General features: G+C 43.4%; 1 protein-coding gene across 9 annotated transcripts in view; it reads right to left on the bottom strand.

The window, feature by feature from the left end:
* Nucleotides 1-12,526: 12,526 nt before the first annotated feature.
* The window catches only part of ABCC9 (ATP binding cassette subfamily C member 9), a 74,127-nt gene continuing 66,831 nt past the window's right edge, over nt 12,527-19,822 (bottom strand). For 7 of the 9 annotated variants that reach the window (XM_037389616.1, XM_037389621.1, XM_037389624.1 and 4 more), the window contains 5 exons: nt 16,881-16,989; nt 16,549-16,652; nt 15,708-15,841; nt 15,280-15,342; nt 12,527-13,098 (listed from right to left, as the gene is read on the bottom strand). In XM_037389616.1, the coding sequence (XP_037245513.1) occupies nt 12,961-13,098; nt 15,280-15,342; nt 15,708-15,841; nt 16,549-16,652; nt 16,881-16,989 (548 nt within the window). In that variant the 3' untranslated portion in view covers nt 12,527-12,960. Of the gene's footprint in view, nt 13,099-13,917; nt 14,098-15,279; nt 15,343-15,707; nt 15,842-16,548; nt 16,653-16,880; nt 16,990-19,822 lie in introns of all 9 variants that reach the window. The other 2 variants (XM_037389620.1, XM_037389626.1) reach the window with 1 other exon arrangement.

Here is a 19,822-nt window from a genome sequence, read left to right as displayed (position 1 = left end):
CGCCGGCTGGCCCGTCCCACCGGGGGAGGGCCGGGGCCGCCTGAGCCCCCGCCGCTCCCAGGGACCCCCCGCCCCGGCCCGGGGCTCAGCCGGCCCGCGCCCCGCCGCCCCCCGCCCCCAGCCCGCCGCCGCTTACCGCAGCGCGGGGCGGGCCGGGGCTCGGCGGGGGCCGCTGCGGGGCTGGGCGGCGGGGGCGGCGGGCAGGGCAGCCCGGCGGGGCCGGGGCGGTGCGGGCACAGGCACCGGCACACGCACGCTGCCTGGCGGGGCGCGGCAGGGCGGCCGGCGGGGCTGCAGGCTGGGGCCAGCGAGCCGAGGGGGCGGCGAGGTGCTGAGGCGGCTGCGGCTGCGGGCGGCGGGCTCTGCCCGCGGTGCCCCGGGTGCGGGCGGCGGGCTCTGCCTGCGGTGCCCCGGGTGCGGGCGGCGGGCGGCCGGGCTCTGCCCGCGGTGCCCCGGGTGCGGGCGGCGGGCTCTGCCGGCGGTGTCCCGGGTGCGGCCGGGCTCTGCCCGCGGTGCCCCGGGTGCGGGCGGCGGGCTCTGCCTGCGGTGCCCCGGGTGCGGGCGGCGGGCGGCGGGCTCTGCCTGCGGTGCCCCGGGTGCGGGCGGCGGGCGGCGGGCTCTGCCCGCGGTGCCCCGGGTGCGGGCGGCGGGCTCTGCCGGCGGTGTCCCGGGTGCGGCCGGGCTCTGCCCGCGGTGTCCCGGCTGCGGGCGGCGGGCTCTGCCTGCGGGTGCCCCGGGTGCGGCCGGGCGCTGCCTGCGGTGTCCCGGCTGCGGGCGGCGGGCTCTGCCTGAGGGTGTCCCGGGTGCGGCCGGGCGCTGCCCGCGGTGCCCCGGGTGCGGCCGGGCACTGCCTTGCTTTCTCAAGCAAGCCGAGCCCTGTGCCTTTTTGTCTTAATTCCCGTCTTGGCGAGACGGCGTGCAGGCAGAAAGCGAAGCATGTGCCTTAGTGTTTGCAGGACCACTGCCAGAATCTCACGGCCTCTGCTGCTTTTCACAAGCTTAATTACCTGGTTCTGCAAGAGAAGAAAAAACCCTTCCTCTGTATGGCCCACGGCTCTTGTGGGGCACGGGGTCAGGCCCGTTGCAGTGCTCGGCTGGTGTAACGGGCATTGGCAGATGGGTGCCTGCCTATGGAATGGGTATAGGGGAGACCATGCACACACAGCAGCAAAAAACACACACTGAAATCGCAGAAGCGCCTTCTTTTTCCCACAGGTCGAGGTTTACGGTTTTGGCTCTTCTGCTTAATGGAAACTTGCATTCTTGGAAATTGCAGCTTTTTTTTCCGAAGTCTTAGGGTTCGTAGTAGGAAGAATAAACAGTGCATCAACTGCATGAAAATATCTAAATTTAGATTTTAATGAAGCAAAGTGCAGAGATTTCGTTGTGTCACATCAGCTCTCCCATGTCCAAGGCAGTGTATGTGTACTTTAGGGAGGTTCTAAGCTTTTCTGTGTATCACTCAAGTGAATGACCGATATGGTATGAAATTTATACAGAACAAAATACCTTGCTTCTCTCTGTAAACTAGAGAAAAAAAGAAACCCCTGACAGGCCTGCTGTAATCGGGAAGGTTTTAAGTGTATTCAGGCTTGGAAAAATTGAGAAGGTGCATTTGACAGGCAGTGTAATCCTTAGCTTGAAGATATTCACCCTGTTGAATACATGCACGTGCTCAACTTTAAATAGATGAGTGATTCCTGGAAACTTTTCTAGCACTATCCTTTTCTAATACCAGATATCCAGTAGTCAGGAAAGAGAGACTCAGAGCCCCAGTCATATTAGGCAATTAGCTAAATATTTGTGTCTGTGATTAACTTTAGGCAGATGACCAGCTCCAGCCTGAAAAATCAGGACCTAAGCTAATTACCTTTAGATTCTAACTAGGCTCTGAGCACACACGCATAAAGTCACTTGGGTGTGTATCTGCAGCATCAGCGTTGTTGGTGCCAGCTGTGGCGCTTCATGGGATGGGCTTGGAGAACTTGGGACATTACCCTGCTGCAAATGGGGTAGCAGAGACTGATCTTGGGGGGCTGGCTCACTTGTTTGATGGCAGACTCCAAAAGGGCATCTCACTTGGGTGTAACTATTGGAAATAACCGATTTAACACACATGCACAAAAACTCTGTTCTCTTTTCCTTTTTTCCTTTTCCTTATCCTTTTCCTCATCCTTTTCGGCCTCCTTTCTCCCTTTTAGTTCCTATGAAGTATTTGTTCCGTGCTAGGGCTAGAAACAAGGTTGATGTTCCCCAGTATGGCTGCTAGCTGCATCTCAAAAAAGAAAGAACCGTCTGGGGACTGCATGGACCCCCCCCCCCCCCCCCCGGTTTTTCATAAAATCCTTGAATTGTATTATTTTCCTTCTGACACAGATCTACTCATGTCACATGCCCAGTTGCATGTTGTCCTCTGAAGCTATTGAATTCTACAGCTTAATAAACGGGGACACAGCAACAGCAAGAAATGCCACTGGTACTTACTTGCCACCTTAGAGCACAACCCACCCCTGCGGCTGCCTTCACTCAGCCCCAGCTCACCCTGCCAAGGCCCCTCAGCTGCCTGTGCTCCTCGCTCCGTCTCTGCTGGCAGTGACTGGGGCGGCGTGACACGAAGTTAGTGTGTGGATTAGCAGCTCGTTTGGCAAAATGGATCACAATCATCTTTGAGGGCAGGTGGGAGCCACGAGGGGCCTTCATCCAGCTGGTCAGGTGGAATAGAAACTGCTGCCGGTGCTGGTACTGTCAGAGACCCCTGTGACCTCTCAGCCTCACTTGTTGTTCCCCACTAACCTGCTGGAGGTTTCCTCTGCCTTAACTGGGTACCAGGCAGAGGCTGGATGTTTTGTAGCTGAGATAGGAAGGGGTCCCGTCAAACACACACAAATAGTCTTGGCAGAACCTGTGTGAGTAAACAAAAGTTATTGACCGTTTTACCCATAGTCGTACATTCGAAGCAAAGTGCTCATGAAATCCATTCTTTCCATCTCCGCCTGTTTGATACCGAAAGAGTTTCCCCCTCACAGGAGGGGATGCTTTCCTCCTCTCTTACACTTGAGATTATGTTCAAGGAAGCCTGCTGGGCATTGACCACCAGGGTGTGAAGATCAGAAGCACCAGAACTACTCCCTTTTCCTGATTAAATATTATGAGACATGATTTTGAGCACAGCATCCGCTGCCCTAAGTTACAGTGTATGAATATGCTCTGGAGAGTGACAGCTACTAAAAATGTTCCCCTTTGCCCTTTTAAATACTTGCTTGGTTGCCACATGCACATTTAAGTCTGAGATTTAAGTAATAGCTGGGAAAATCTCCCAAAACGTCTCCTAACCCATTTTTTAAGGAACATAGTGTCTGAGCGCTGTGAACACAGCCTTTTCAGGCAAAAAATGAACTGATGGCAGGTTTGGGTCCAGTTTTATTACATCCCATCAAGCGTTTCCCTTCTTGCTGTTTTGTTTCCCCTCTGCCCTCGAAAGTTACTGATATTATGGCAAATATCACTTTACAATTATGCCTATCTAAAAAAGGATTAAATAATGTGCTTAGACATGAATCTGAAATTTCCACATTATAGCTGTGTCCAGCTCTTTCAGAAAATCCTGCTTCGTAATAAGTTTTGTTTGAAAATCTAATCTTAGCTTAAAGATAGGATGACTTTGCAGGCGTCCAGAGATGTCATGCACTCAGCACAAGGCTTCCACAAAGGCAGAAAGCTGATAAGCCATATTCGGATAGCATGGATGAACTCTTCCCCAGCTGAACTGGCAGTAGATCCATCAAACATGAAAGAGAAGAAACTGCAAACTAAGGGCATCTGTTACCCTGAACCAGCTTTTTTTTTCCTGTTTCATGCAAAAGCAGCAGGACAAAAATAGCCTTCATCATTAAAATACATGTAACTAGTGCCCCTCATCCAGTATTAGTAAATTGTATAGTGAAGTTTGTTCGTTATTTGCCCGTTCCTGGAGCAAAAGTTTCTTCTAAGGCTCTGGGAAGAGACCACTTTGGGATTGTTTCTTTGCCTTCCCATGCCATAATTTATGGGAAGGCTGTAAATCAGTTAGGTAGGTTGAATATGGTTGCATTAGGTCTCTAGCTGTGTTGCTAATTAACTGGAGTGTCCGTTCTCTTGGGCATTTTTCCCCTCTGTCTCACTGGCTATTTCCCTAATGATTTTTTTTTTGCTGTGGAAAAACTGGCTGCTGATTCATCTCTCTATGGTGATTCTCACTTCTGAGCTTACGGGCCAGACCAGCTTCTGAACAGGCTGAGCAGAGGCATGAACTCTGTGTCCTGAAGCTGGTGGTGATGCGGATGCTCTTCTTCCTACTCCTTGCCAAACTCTTATGATCAGTCATCAGGTGGAGGCATCTGAGTTCACTGATGGATGAAAGCGTTGTAGGAGGACTTCCAACAAGCTCCTAACCTGCTGCACAGCACCAAGGTGGCTCCCTGCAGCTGGGGTGGAAGACCTGATGGAAAGCTTCAGTGGTGTGCTTCGTTATCACCAGGCATTGGGGAAAAAGGTAAATGAGGGTTTGGACTCCTTAGCATCTTCTTCTTGCATTCTTCCTCTTTTTCCCCATAGGTCTACCCATAGCAAGAAGACTACATTCAAAACAGTAGAACTCTCTCAATGTCCCAAATGTTCCCAAACTCAAGAGTCTCAGAGCAAGGTCTGCTAACCTGCTCCTCAGTGAGCAGTCCCGGCTCTGCACTTTCCTTGGTGTCAGTGCCATCTTCCCTCTGCTCATTCTCTTTGCAGATTTCCGTACAACATTTGGATTTTAAGTCTTGTGGAGTAGGGATTTCCTCTTGAAATGTCTAATACCTGATTTTTTCAAAAATGCCTTCCACTGCAATGCTGTTTCTCCAATTCTTCCATGGCGGGACTTTGTCTTGTGTCAGGTGGCACCCTCCCACCCACTAACCAGGCACAGCTTGGAGGTAGGATGCCCCAAGCATGGTCTAGAGACTGTTCTAAAAGCACAAGATGGCCAAGGCAACCTTATTTTGGGATAGGTGTGGTCTAGACACATGTATGTTCTCATAGGTGGGCTGTGACACTTTTCCCATTTTATTTAGTGTAGTGGGTGTCCCATTTTATTTAGTGCAGTGTAATGCATTTTATTTAGCAGTGGGTGTAGTGTTGGCTGTAGAAACAGGTAAAGCTGCCTCTGGTGGCAAAGTGCTGGAGGCAGCAAACACCCCGCAATTAAGAGAGGGTACGTAGTCCTATTGCTGGAACAAACGATAGCTGCCATTTCTCTTCTCCTTTTCTTCTGGTGGAATCTGGAGCAGCAAAGCCAGGTATTGAGGGTATCAAGGGCTCTTCATTCCATCTCCTTGCCCAAACTGTCCTTATTCCTCTTGTATAGCAGGACCCAGAAGGCCTCCGGCTGGCTTCAGCCTTGGAGTAGTACAACAGAGTTTTGTCTTGTCTTCTGAGAAAGCTGGAGCTGGCTCAGAGGTCCATAGGGCTAGCTGAAGGAGCTTTTTCTTCTGATCTGTGAAACGGAATTCTCTTATATCTCTGTCTTTGTGCTTCTGGGTTCCCTTGCCTACAATTGATTGATATCTCTGCTGGCTGCAGAGTGAGGGTTAAATTAAGATTATGCCATTGATGGAAGATAGATGTTGCCTCTCAGCTTAAGATCATATCGCAGAATAACTGGCAAATCTGAGCCCTCTGATCCCAGATGCTGTGGTGACACCTGGAGTAGATGGCCCAAACCTAAACGATTCGACCATGAAATTCTGTAGTACTCAGAGCCTCTTAGAACCTCATGTTCCTGCCTCTAATGGATAAGTCTAATGGTCATAGCTGACTGCTGAGAGAGTAAGGGCCTTATCCAGCTAGTACAATAAAACTGCATATAACCCTAAATATGAACCGCTAACTTTCTGCTTTTCAAGGAATACGCTGCTTTGGGGCATCTGTAACTGTGATATGGAAGGGTGGTGGTTCTGGACCATGTCATTTACACTAAGCTGCATTAGTTCCTTAGTTACACGGTTAAATATTTTACTGGACATTTAAGTGATATTTATGGATGTAAGCTGGTACAGCCAGAAAACCCTGAAGTAAATTAAATGGAGAGTTAAGAAATGTCATGGGACTAGCTATGAGACACTCTTGGAGGTAGTGCTAGCTGTCACTGCTCATTACTTCATTATACCTTTTATCCAAAGGATGTATAACCACATATATAGACAGACGAACATACATTCATGGGAATGGATGCACTGGGCAGTGAAATATGCAACATGGTAACATGTGAGCTGAGTGCTGCATTGTTATGTAGTAATTCATGGGATGAAAATATCTATTTTCAATGAAGACAAAAGAAGGCATCTTGCATGTGATGAATGTAAATTACACCAAATAAAAACTACTATATATATATGTATATTAACTGACTGCTTGTTTATAGTTTTTAATTTACAGTCTTTTCAGAATGTGGCTTATTATATTAGAGAAATAAACAGCTCCTGCTGGGAATGCCTGTAATGTTTGCATGGGTAGTGTCTAGCAGCAGACAGATGCTATAAATAGTGAATAATTAATAATAACTATATAGTAAATGGATTAAGACTTTTCTAAAAATCTCTCTTCTCTTGAAGGATTACATTTGGAAGCCTCTCTGAACTCCATGGCTTCGTACAAGCCAGTACTCTAAGCTGTCCTGCCAAAACAGCAACATCACATTGCTAATTTGTAAGAGTCGGAGAACTTCTGCCTCACAATTTTTTGATAATTTGAAAACCTGATAATCTTTCCCCACAATTCCACACAGAGGTCAGTTCTGGTGGAGAAAAAACAGAGCAGTAAAAAACCAATGTGGAAATGACTGGGATGTTTGCATGGCAATGAAGAATTTGATTTACAGTTTTGTTTTCAGAATTTTTTTTAGTACTGTCTTAGTTTTGCCTTTGAAAGGATTTATTTCCAAAGAAACTAAAGAGCTCTTCACATGCCATTATGGAATTTATATCAGAGAACTTACATAACATATTTTGATTTTAAATTAGGCTTTCAAAAGATACTGCTCGAGGATATAAACTAGTAAATGTGCTGAATTAACTTTTGTTTTTAAACAAAATTTTATGGGAGAATCATTGCTCTGGAGAGATTTTAATAAGTAGCACTGTGGTTTCACTAGATATTTTAGAACTGATTATATTGGCAGTATCACACTGGGGATGCTGGGCCATAGTGCTTGCAAGGGAAACATACTCCAACATTTTCCTCTAGATAATGGAAACATAATAAAGAAAACACAGCCCTTGTCCACAACCTTTTTATACCTTTGCCTCAAATACATTATATCTCCATTTGTGATAAAATGTGTACATGGCTTGAGTAAAATGTTATGTGTTTCCTTCAGCTCCTCATGACATGTTAGCAGAATGGTATGTGAATGTGTCCACAGCTTTCCAAAACAAACCACGAGAGCCCATTGCTTTAGGAAGCAAAAAGAACTTGATTAATAAAATCAAACAATTTATTCTATAACAAGTTTGAAGAGACCTACTTGACCACATCCAGAATTAATGTCATCTGTATTTTAAGACAACATAATTCAATACAATTAGGTTTTGCTGACAGAGGTTTTACATATAATGAGATGCCAGATCCTTTGGGCCATATTCATGTTGGTGCTAATTGAATTCAGTGGTGTTGTATTAATTTATAGCAGAGGTGTTCTGCTAGTTTACAGTAACCTAAAAGGGGTTCATCCAAGGTCTTGAGAAGCCTTTGTTAACATATTCTTTCTGCTGAAAAAAAAAGCTAGGAAAAGCAGGCACATTCTTGCAAATAAAGAGCTTTTTCAGGTCTTCAATGAAAGTGGAACATATAAGCACTTGAGATATCTCTTTTGCATATCAATTTCCCTAACAAAGCAATGATATCTCCCTGAAGACTTTGCCTTGCTTATGCCCCTGGCTTGTCAGAGCTACCCCAGACTTCTACAGGGATCTTTCCTGCCTTGCGGGAAATGCCAGTGGATCAGTGCTGTCCTCGTCAGTTTATACATGGATAAAAATCCCATTGACTGTCTACCTCTACCTCTCCGAGGCTCCCTGAGGCTATAAAGTTAATAATCAAACAGGCAGGCATCTTATTCAAGCTCATTGCCTGGACTCCTGCAGACGTGTCCCATGGGCGAATCATCCCATTGACTGATGTGACCTGGATCTTTGCCTGTCATTGAAAAAAGCATACTTTTGTTCTTAGAAACCTTTCTTCTGAACAGAAGCGAAATGAACCTTGAGTTGCTTGTATGATCTGCTTCTTTAGAAGAAAAGATCACATGGTTTTTTGTGTATAAGCACACACACGTACAGCCAACTTACTGTATATCAAATAGAAAACTTACCCAGGTGTTTTTAAGAGATCTCCATAACAAAGCAGAGGGAGTATGAACAGTTAGTTATAAGGGACTCTTTGAAATAACATATAATATTAATCTAAAACAAGTTTGAAGTTACAAAAAATCAGCAACAAACTCTGCTCAGAATTAGGAATCCTCACAGCCACTGACTTGATTTATTTCCTCTAAAAAAAAATATTCAAAAAAGCAACTTTCCTATTTGGTAATTGTGTTGTTTGAAATGTCAAGTCCACATAATTGTCATGCTCCCTGTAGAGTAATGAAGCTGGGTTAATTAGCATTGATAATATACAGCTGTGGGCTGGTATAGACAAGGGGCAGCTGTGGCTGGTTCTGTGAAGAGGTTGAGAGCCAGTGAAGAGGGAGCAGCCGAGGAAGAAGCAGAGAGAGGAAGAAGCAAGAGAAGAGAGAGTGGGCCCTGGATGAGGTGAGATGAGGAGAAGGCAGCAGAGGGACTGGCACAAAGAGTGTGTTGATATGAGATGGTAAAAGACCTTGTTGCAGCCGGCTAGTTTGGAGAGTCCTGTGACAATTGGCTTATCTACATCGGCCAACCTGCTGCCCCTGAAGCCAGCCCACAGTTGTATATTATCAATACTAATTAACCCAGTTTCATTCCTCTACATCTCCCCCAATCCCTGAAGCATAAATAACAATTAGCAGAAAACAAGTGGTTCAGGCAAAGCTATTCTTAAGGAAATTCTCATCACCTTTCAAGCTGCCATTACCTGGAAATCATCATCAAAATAATTCACCTCAGATGAATCCCAGCATCCACTGTGCTGATGTAGATTCCCCAGCAGCGTGAATAGATGGAGAGGTCTGTTTTAAACACTGGATCTAAAGGAGGGAAAAGCTCACAGTGTTGCTTTATGGCAGAGGCTGGTGGACCTGCTTCAAGAACTACTTAAAATCCCTACAGTGCGTTTCCCAGCACGTTTATGTTTTGGCTCAGTAATAAACACAAGGACCGTATAGGATATTTCTAGTTTAGGAGCAGCAGTAATGAGCAGCTAGCTGTTATGAGCTTGATGAAGGGCCACATACAGGAAGGGAGCAGTCTCATCCGTGCCAGCCACCTCAGACCTGGCTCAAGGAGTGGGAAAGATAACTCACTGGTTGTGAGCCAAAGGTTGAGAAACACTCTCGTGGCTCCACAAGCAGTTTCAGTACTTGAAGGGGGCCTGCGGGAAAGACGGGGAGGGAGTCAGTCAGGGAGTGGAGTGGTAGGACAAGGGGAAGTGGTTTTAAACTGAAAAGGGTAGATTTAGATTAGATATTGGGAAAAAATTCTTTCTTGTGGGGGTGGTGAGGCACTAGAACAGGTTGCCTAGAGAAGCTGTGGCTGCCCCATCCCTGGAGGTGTTCATGGCCAGGCTGGATGGGTCTCTGAGCAACCTGATCTAGTGGAAGGTGCTCCTGCCTGTGGCAGGGGGTTGGAACTAGACGATCTTTAAGGTTCCTTGCAACCCAACCCATTCTATGATTCTATGACTGGCAACAAGGGATCTTACTCCTACCTGCTGCTTCTATCACAGAAACACTTAACACAAAAGTAAATGCAGATGAGATGAGAAACTTAATTCAGGATCAGAGATGATTTTCCTCCATCCATAGTTAAAAGAAATGTACACGTGGCCAGTGTTTGCATGCAAAGTTCCTTTGGAAAAGGAATAACTTAATACTTCTAGAGCATAATATCGCAATAATGAAAGCTTGCTTAGTTTAATACTTGGAAAAAATACCCCAACCCCAAACCATGATGACACGAGAGTAGGTAGCCCTCTGAAGAGGAGGGGTGTTATGACAGAAAGCTAGAGAAAGTCGGGGGAAAGGAGAGTGAGTGCAGAGCTGTGTCAGAGAGGAAATGGAGCAAAGGGTATGGAGCTAAATCTGGAAGGAGTGGGAGGCCACAGGCAGAATAAGGACCATTCAGGGATACAAGCAAGAGCCTCGAAGAGGGTATGATATAAGGTGAAGAAAAAAACCAAACAAGGAGGCTGTGGCAAGAGAATAAAGGTTTGCGGGCAGAAGAGATAGTGTGACAAGAGTCAAAGAAGCAAAATGTCCAGGCTGATGTTTCCTTTACCATGCATGCACCACAGCCTAAGGAAACCGCTCCTAAAGGGGACACGTTAAGACCTCTACGTGAAATTAAAATAAATTTGTTTAAAATACTTTGTCCCTTCTGCACTCTTCTTAGTAACAAAACAGCTGTATGACTGTTGGGAACACCCTCCTCCATGAGAGAAAAACACAAAAAACCAAAGTTCAGCCCAAGCCCTTGGTGAGTATATAACATCGTATGTACAGTGGCTATAACACGAGATCATCTGCTGTGTCTACAGCAGTTGGTTTATGTTTGCTATCTCTCTTGGGATCTGTGTATGTCGAGTAGGATTAATTGCTTCAGGAACTGAATCATGCTTTTAAACCTGCTAGGCAGCTGTGGGAAATGCTACAACAATCATCAAATGCTTAGACCATGGTTAATATAATACTAGGGCCAATATTCCTGCACACCTCCATTAAAATTAATGGAACATGCTGGTAAGTTTTTCTCATCCCATAATATATTTTCTTTTCTACATATTTAAACAGCGGTGTTAAGTTCTATAGCTCCAGAGGGATGGATGAGCAAAGAAGGTGCTTCTTACACCTGTAATATCTCTGGGACAAATGTAAGGAGAAAGAGGTACCAATTATTGGCCCCTTGTAAGTACTACAAGATACCAGGCCCACAGTAGCCATTTGATGTAGTGGGAACCAGGATCTCACTGGCATCACTTAAAATAAATCAGGATTGCATCACCGTCAAAGATACACAGATATACAGTTATTTGTACTTCATACTGACTGACAGTAATGAATTCAATTAGCTTTTCACTGAAGACAATGAAATTAAATCAAGAATGATTTTGGCCTTTTGGCTCTGAAATCTGTGTAACAACATGTGCTTCTGCTGTAAACATCTGCTTGATTTTTTTTTTCTTTGTATGACAAAGGTCAACACAGGGAGTTAATCCAGAAATGAGCAAAAACATTTCATAGCAGTAGACAAGGAAATTGCAGTAGTACTTCCCCTCATAAAATGTTCAAGACGGGGTTTTTTGGGGGAAGTTGTGTCACAGAGCTTTTATTTCCAATAATCAGGATGGAAAAAACCAACAACAACAAAAAAGATAAAGCACTGTATCATTTTTACACTACCAGACTAAATGTAATCCCAATTATAAGTCCTACAACTTCTCCAAAATTCACAGCATTTTTTTTTTTTTGCCAAATACTGTGCTTTTTTCAATACCACTGGAAATAGCCTTACGTGCAGCTCGTGTTGTTCCTAAATCTTCTAATAGTAGATGAATAGAATCCCATTGAATACTACTAGTGAAGCAGGTGCCTCGAGCTGCGCCTTTGGAAGCATGTCTGGGAAACTCCTGGAAGTTTGCTGTGCATTGTGCAGTTGTCATGGTTCAGAATCTAGCCATATGTGTTTATCAAGTGCAGGCAATCTTTTCAAACCTGTATGATGTAAATATGATTCTAAATTCACCTAAATTCTTGAAGATATAGTAATAATTTGAAAATCATACCTTCTCGAACTAGATCTGATTTAGAGAGATACCAAAAATATGTAAAGGAAAAGAAAGGTTGTCCCAGGATAAAATATAATGTGAAGGACTAAAGACAGACAAAAAACTTAGTGGCTGGCCAATTACATGCCATTTTAAGTAGAATATTTTAGTGGACATTTAAAAGATTGGCTAATATCAAGTTTATAAATTCAGATTACTTTTAATGCAAAGACTTAAGATACTGTACAAAATTCTTCTACAAGTGTATCAAAGCATGCATAATTATAGGATGATTGGCATCTTTGACTGAAGAAATTCTTCAGGACAAATACGGATTTAGGAACTGACTGTAGGGATAAGCCACCACTGCACTGAAAAATAGTATTGTGACAACTGCAGTGTGCTAACGAAAGTGGAGGACAGAAAGAATTTCCTTATTTCTGATGACATTCCTTTCCCTCTTTTACTGCTCCTCCACTATGACTTGGAGAGCAACATTTATGCCTTTGGAATGCAGCAGATTGCCCCAAGCGTTATAGGTTTGGATTTGTTGTTTTTTTTCTTTTTTCCCTCTGGGGACAGAATGCTTCTGGGGATCTCTCGTTTCCTTAACAAATGGCACAATTTGATTGCTGGTTCCAGCATAAGATATGCAGTTTATAAGAACGGTGCATTGTTTGGCTCTCTATAAAAGAAAATAAAGTCACTAAAAAGTTTAAGGGAAATGCCAGATTTCCAGGAAATAAAAACCTCTTCCTTTGTGTGTGCGTATGTGAGTGTGTGTGAAGTTTAATAGATTTTGAATGAAGTGACATTTGTATTGCTTTGAGGCATACATGTATTGCAATAGGTTTTATTATTTTGGAAGATGGAAGTGTGAAGAAGCTCTAAAAAAAAAAAGATAAAAGTGATGTTACATTGAATAGAAAATATTTGCATTTCATTTGTTTAAAAATAAGCTATTAAAATGCATCATGCAATTCTTCACATGTCAGCCCGGACAAATGATGCAAATATGCCGTCTTCTTGAGAGAGTAGGTTCTCAGGCGTATCATATTCTAGAATGTTTCCTCTCTTCATGACGATGACCAGGTCTGCAGTTAGGATGGTGTGAACTCGATGCTGCCATAAAGAAAAGCATACAAAAGTTTCCATTATGATAATCCTCCCTGCAGTTCATTAATGGGCCTAATGCAGGGCATTCCGAGTTGGTGAAAGTCTATCCTTGTTTACAGCGGCGTTTGGGGTAGGTGCTTGTACTAGATCTTTCATCTGAAGAGATCTCCAATTACTTCACAGCCTCTGCTGCCAAGCCCAAAAATACTTAAGCCTGCACGTCACTTTCAGTCTGCCAGTTGCCCTTACGGGTAGCACAGCTGTCAGAATAAATCCTACAGCATCACTGAAATACATCTTCCCCTTTAGGAGATATAGGTAAGAAACATCCTGGGTATGCCTGCGTTGTCAGGTGGCTTAGCATCCCGTGCCGCTCCTTGGTCTCTGTACCCCGACTGCCTACTCTGCATCTGTCTTAGGGCACTCCTGGGCTGTCTCCTTCTGTCAATGAATTGGTTCCCTCTGAGATTAAATCTGAGTGTGCTACAGGCAATAGTTTAGCCCCACAGGCAACAGGGATGCAACCAGGCTGAGTTCGATTTCAATGCCACACGAATACAGCCAGTCAGGTATAGACAAGACGCACCCCAAAAGTGTCTATGCTGGCTGAAAGTGAGGGATTACTTTATGAGGTGGATGCCTTTGACATGCTAGATTCAATGTTAGCTGCATGTCTAAGCGTTAGTTAAATATGATTAGCATAGTCGTGAAGTTAAAACAAACCCAGGAACCACACAATAAACACCTTCTTGCACTGTCATCTCAGAAGCTGTACAGTAGAAAGGAAGCAGAGTGAAAGGAAACTAAAGAGGTAAAAATAGCTACCAAAGAGCCAGAGGTCTCATGAACAGTGTGGACTGAGAGAGTCTACTTGTTAGTCTTCACCAAAGTGGTGAACAGGCCGTCCTCTTTGAGGAGTAAGTTTGAGGCAGTGTCACATTCAACTAGAAAGCCCTCAGAAAGGACGAGGATAATATTGGCATCCAAGATGTGAGATACGCGATGCTGGAAAAAAGAAAAGAAAAACAGGTGGGTGAAGGAAGGATCAGCCATGAATGAAGACAGGAAGAAAATGAAGCCAGCCCTGTGAGGAAAGCTAAATAATATTTTATTTATATATATATATATAAATAATAATGTGTGCTATTTTGTTTGAAACACTGACTTTGGAAAGGCAAAGCAGTAGAAAAGTGAGATTCCAGTCAGAAGGACAATACTGAAAATTTGAACAACATGTAACTGAAGGAGAACATGCTTACCACTAGCATCTTCAGCATTTACACATCCAAGAATCCTAGAGCCTATTGCAAATGAGCTGGGTTAAGTGGTTTGCCTGACACAAACTCGTCACTGACAGACTTGAAACCAGAGTCCAGGAGGCATAACTAATCTCTAACCGCAGGACTGGATTCCAGACAATGCAAATGAAGCAGCTGTTGAAACGCATATTTATCTTGTGGATAAAACATCTGTTTGTTGAGTAAACCTGCTGTCACAAGGTGGAACTATTCTTAATGGTATCCACCATATGTATGTGCATGTGTATGCACGTATACGTATGCACAGATATATGGAACTTTTGGGCACTAGAAATCACAGGAAAATGGGAAAAAATATCATAAATGCATAGTTGAACAGATATTAATATTTGAGCAATTCCCATTGATTCCAGTTAATTTATGATAAAAATCATAAACCCAACTTTTTATTCTGAAAGAGAGCAAAGATAATCCAACTTGAGAAACCACTCAAAAAGGTTTTGAAATCTCATTTCCTTGTATAAATTCATGGCATGATTGTAGACACTGTAGAGGCAAAATTAAAATCTAGGTTTTGACACAAGTTTCAATAATGGTTTAACCCATGGGTTTGGCTTCATTTTTTTTGTGAGAATGACTTCAAATTTTCTTGGAGACAGTGTCGATGCTGAAGTTCCCTGTGAAATCCTTCTGCAGATCTAAGTGTTTTAGTTTGTCCCACTTGATAGCAAGATAGCATTTACTGCAAAATTTCAGGTTGATAGTATGGGTCTTGACCTTTTGTAGTGTCTGGGAATATTCTGACCTTGTGTTTTAATTTTATTTTGTTAATTTTTTTAGTTTTATAGAGTGATGTTTAACTGGTGAAAGGCAAGATTAACTGCGTGAGGAACAGGGAAAGAGAGCATTTGCTGGCATCAATACTTACTGCTATTGTTACAACTGTGCGGTCTGCAAAGGCAGTCATCACAACCTTCTGCAAAATGTTTTCCTATCAAAGGAAAAGGCTTACTTAGTTACTTCATCTTTTTACATTTGAATTCATATGTCTTCAGGCACATAGGAGAGGGGATCATATTCCATACTATCTCTGATCTGCACACCAGATTCTCAGTAACGAAATGCCACACCTATGAAAGCAGGGATTTTCTAAAACATTTCATTATGCCTTTTTTCCCCTCACCATAGGCATCAGTCCCCAAAATACATCAACATCAACAGCTGAAACCAAACACAAGAGAAAAGCAAAAAAGCTGTCATTTTTTCCTGCTAAAGAGATCTCATGGTTGACTTTTAGGGAAGATGCCTCTTATCCTAGTAGATCCATGCATTGATGGTGCTACTTGCTATACTTACTGTGGCCATGTCAATAGATGCTGTGGCTTCATCCATGATGAGAATGCTACTCTTGCGGACAAAGGCTCGGGCCAGGCAGAAGAGCTGCCTTTGCCCTACACTGAAGTTCTCTCCTCCTTCTGTGACCATTGCATCTGTAATAAAATTAGTTATTCTGAATGTTGTGCCACTTAAACGCTGTACGTTCATGCAGTCAGGACCCAGTGACTTTGAGTGGACACTATGAAAGTCCTGCTTGTGCCCTATTCCAAGGTCAAGCAAAATCCCTGTAAAAGCCATTAAGTTGACTGAACACTGGAATGGAATGATAGCAAGAAAAGTAAGCATAGCTTCTTGGGAAAGGAACACTATATCATCAAGCAAATGGTTGGTACAAATAGCTAGCAAATCTGGTAGGCTGCAGGATAATATTTTCGTAAAATGAAATACACTTAATATGGAAGGAACTATGTGAGTTTCCTTCATGAACCAGATCTGAAATTTTAAGGAAAATGCTCTGTCAGTGTTCTAGACAAAAGCTACAGCTCTGCTGGCAGAGCCAGACTGCTGAAGGTGTGAAGGTAAAATGGCTCCTTTTTAACTCTTTGCTGATTAGTCACCCCACTACGATGCTGAGGTGCTGCAGGATTTTTCTGCAATGAGTGGAAAACCAGACTACTCTTCAGCTTTTTAGTAGGAATATTCTCTCTAGCATAGAGACAGAACATTCATTAGGTGCCTGTTAACTGCTACATGATAGTTCAGTGTGTAAGATCCCATGTATCTATTTACATGTGTGCATGCTCATGCATTCACAATTTCATTATTGGCCTATGTTCCCAGAGACTTGGTTCAGACATACCAAGGCCTCCTGGCAATGACTTGACCATGTTCTTCAACTGAGCAATCTCCAAAGCTTCCCAGAGCCTATCATCAGTGCACTTGCATTCTGGATCCAAATTAAAGCTGCAAAAAAACCCATAACAGGAGTCTTGTTACTGCAATGACAGTTCATCCAGGCCTTCTGCAAAGGAACATTTTAGCATTGCGTATGCCACTTGACATCCCTTGGACAGACCGTGGAGAAAGATCGGACAGAGCTAGAAAGGTTCCTTCCCTTTTCCATCCCATCCAGTGCCCATCACAAACACACCACGCAACGCTGCTTGTCACCCACTGCTGGTATACACCTACCGGATGGAGCCACTGAACAATATTGGATCCTGGAGAATAATGGAGAGTCGGGAACGGAGAGTATGAAGAGGCAATTTGCTGATGTCTATTCCATCAATCACTATCCTCCCTGTTTAAAACAACATGCAGAAGACATGTGAAGGAATTGCACAAAGCACGTGATCTGCAGGTAGTGGACAGAAAGATAAACCAGCTGGTTTGGGCTGGGCTCCAGATGATGTGCCTCTGTGATCTCAGCACTATCATATAAACTTGGGCAAGGTGAAGGTGTGTAGTAACACAAGCCAGAGGGAAGCCAGCTTATTAGTGACGCTGTTGCCTTGCTCTCTTTCTCCCCCAGCCCCCAAAGGAAATACATGCCTTCCATGCTATGTGATTAATGATAGCACCAGAAAGATGATTTATTATGGGGCAACCTGAACTTTACAGTGAGAGGGAGAACAAGAGCAACTGATGTAATGAGCCATTTCCTGCGCCTTTCTCTGTTCCCCTTGACTTTAACAGTGTCAGAAGATCTACACTTTGAGATTGTGCACAACTTCCTTTGCATAATGTATGTATGTATCTCCAATACATACATGAGGATCCAAAACTATCCTTCGAACTCTAGAAGGAATGGGGTAGCATTAACTTTTTATCAAGACGCAGATCAGAAAAACAAAAAGGGTGTCCTACTCCAAGGCATTTTAATACCATTCATGCTGCTTCCTACAGCTTCATTTACGTATTTGGTTGTGAATTAGCCACATACTGTTCTGCTAGCATAAGATTACTGGAAGCAGTCACATTAATCACTCCTTAACCCAGTAGTTCATTCCCCAACAAGAAGTTGCTGCAACAGCTGGGATACTTAGGAAAGTTATAGGATTTTTCCTTTTCTAGTCACTACTTCAGGTCAATGAGCATATGGATCTCATCTGAAAATCTGATTTATGATGTGTTGGGTGTGGTAACTGCTGATATTCAGGCAAGGGAGATGGGGGAAACACAAGAGAAACTGGTTGGCGGCTCTGTAAGTAGAAGATGGTGAGAAAGGCAGAAGGAATCTCTTCCCTTGAATCCTCAAACAAAAGCCAGGAACTACTGACCCCACTGACTTTCCCTGGACACAGAAACTTCCTCTGTGTTATGGGGAAGGGATGGGCCAGGGTAAATGGAATGAGGATATGGTAAGGGGTATTTTCATCAGGCTCACTTCTGCTGTTTCCCTGTGGATTACTTCACTGGGCAGCTGCACTCCACCCTGTGAAGTATCTAACTTCATCAGTTCTGTCTCCCAACAGTGAGAACCTCATCGTGAACTGGCAGCTACATGGAGTAATATCTGTGCCTATATGCCTCTTCTGTCTCTCCCTATCGTCATGATACTGCATTTTGTAGGTTACTCTATGTGGCCCTATTCCAAAGAAAGACTTAATCCCCACCTAGCTGGACTACCAGTAGTCTTGTGTTTTTATTAAATGGCCAGAGGAACCAAGATTTCATCTGCAGGGCACAAAGACCAATTGTTTTCAGACTTTCAGAAAGTCTGAATCGGGTCATAAGACTTCAGCATGAGACATCGGTGGTTGCATAAACTTAAGCAGGTCCGTTTATTCACAAATGAGGACATGAGAGACAGCAGAAGGTGAGGTGGACTAAGGAGAGAAAAATTAATATGGCATGCCTTGGGAATAGGGGAATGCATTTTTATTAGAAGCCAGGGTGCTCCAGGAAAAGAAAGGAGCAGATGAGGAGACCTAGGGGAAAAAGTAAATTAACAGAGAAGTGGGGAAACCAGGAAAATAATGAGGGGTGCCCAAGCAAGACAGAAGAGAAATGAGATGTAATTTGAACAGAGGGCAAGCCAAGGGAAACAGTAGAGAACACAGAAAGAGGCAAGAGTAGGGGAATAAAATGGAACACACAAAATTAAAGAAATAAAAGTGGAATAAGGAACCAAGATGGACAACATGAATGAAATCTTGGCTCTGATGAAGTTACATGAAATCTTGTTACATAGCTGTTATTAGAGCCAGGACTCCCAGAAGTGGACCAGCATAGAGGCCAAATACAGGTCTGAGACAGAGATGGATGTGCACGAAGGATAAACAGAGCTTGATTAGAAAAGACTTGGGCATTTCTATTGGGAAAAAATCAGGGATACAGAAGGAAGAGACAAAGAAAAGATACAGAAAGAAGATTAAAGTAGAAGGAAACTTCAAGTTGGCCACAAACATAATTATTATTTGTTTGCACTATTTATTATATATCCAGGAACCCTGGCCATGAATCAGAAACATATTACCATAGCTACATATAGGCACAGAACCACAACAAAAGCAAGTATTAGCTGCATCAGATTTACTTATCCTCCCACATTCTACTGGGGTTTCCCTAGCAAACATTTCATGTGCAATGGCTAAATTAGAAAAGTGGAAATCTTTGAAACAAAAAGATAGCTTTCCAGTAGGTTTCTGTATTCACACAAGAGTGAATAAACATATATGTATTATAAATGCCAGGGTGCATATTGCTGCATAGCAGTTCATGCCAGTTGGCTGGGAGAGTGAAATGCTGCAGGAGTTTTGCTGCTGCAAAATGTTTCCAAAACCTTTAGTAAGTTTCTGCTGTAGCTGTGGGAAACCATAATAAAATAAAATAAAATAAAATAAAAAATAAATATCAAGGGAATGGACTTGCTGAGTTCTAGTTTCTATTCTGCTAATATTTTGACAGCTATCATAAGTTAATGCAGTTACTCTTCAGGGAGAAATTTAGAGGCTCCAGAGAGTTGCATGTTTTTTCTTCCTATCTCAAAAATGGCTTATTGTTTTGTCAGAGCATACGCAAAAAAATGAAAAAAAAATTTGAAGTATAATGTGTGTGTAACATTTCCTGGAAGAACGAAACACTACTCACAACAGGACACTTTGTACTTTGAAGGATCAGGCATAACAAGC

Source organism: Falco rusticolus, chromosome 5 (assembly GCF_015220075.1).
Source record: "Falco rusticolus isolate bFalRus1 chromosome 5, bFalRus1.pri, whole genome shotgun sequence".
Taxonomy (NCBI): Eukaryota; Metazoa; Chordata; class Aves; order Falconiformes; family Falconidae; genus Falco; species Falco rusticolus.
Note: the sequence above shows the minus strand (reverse complement) of the source record. Positions and strands in the feature narration are given on the sequence as shown.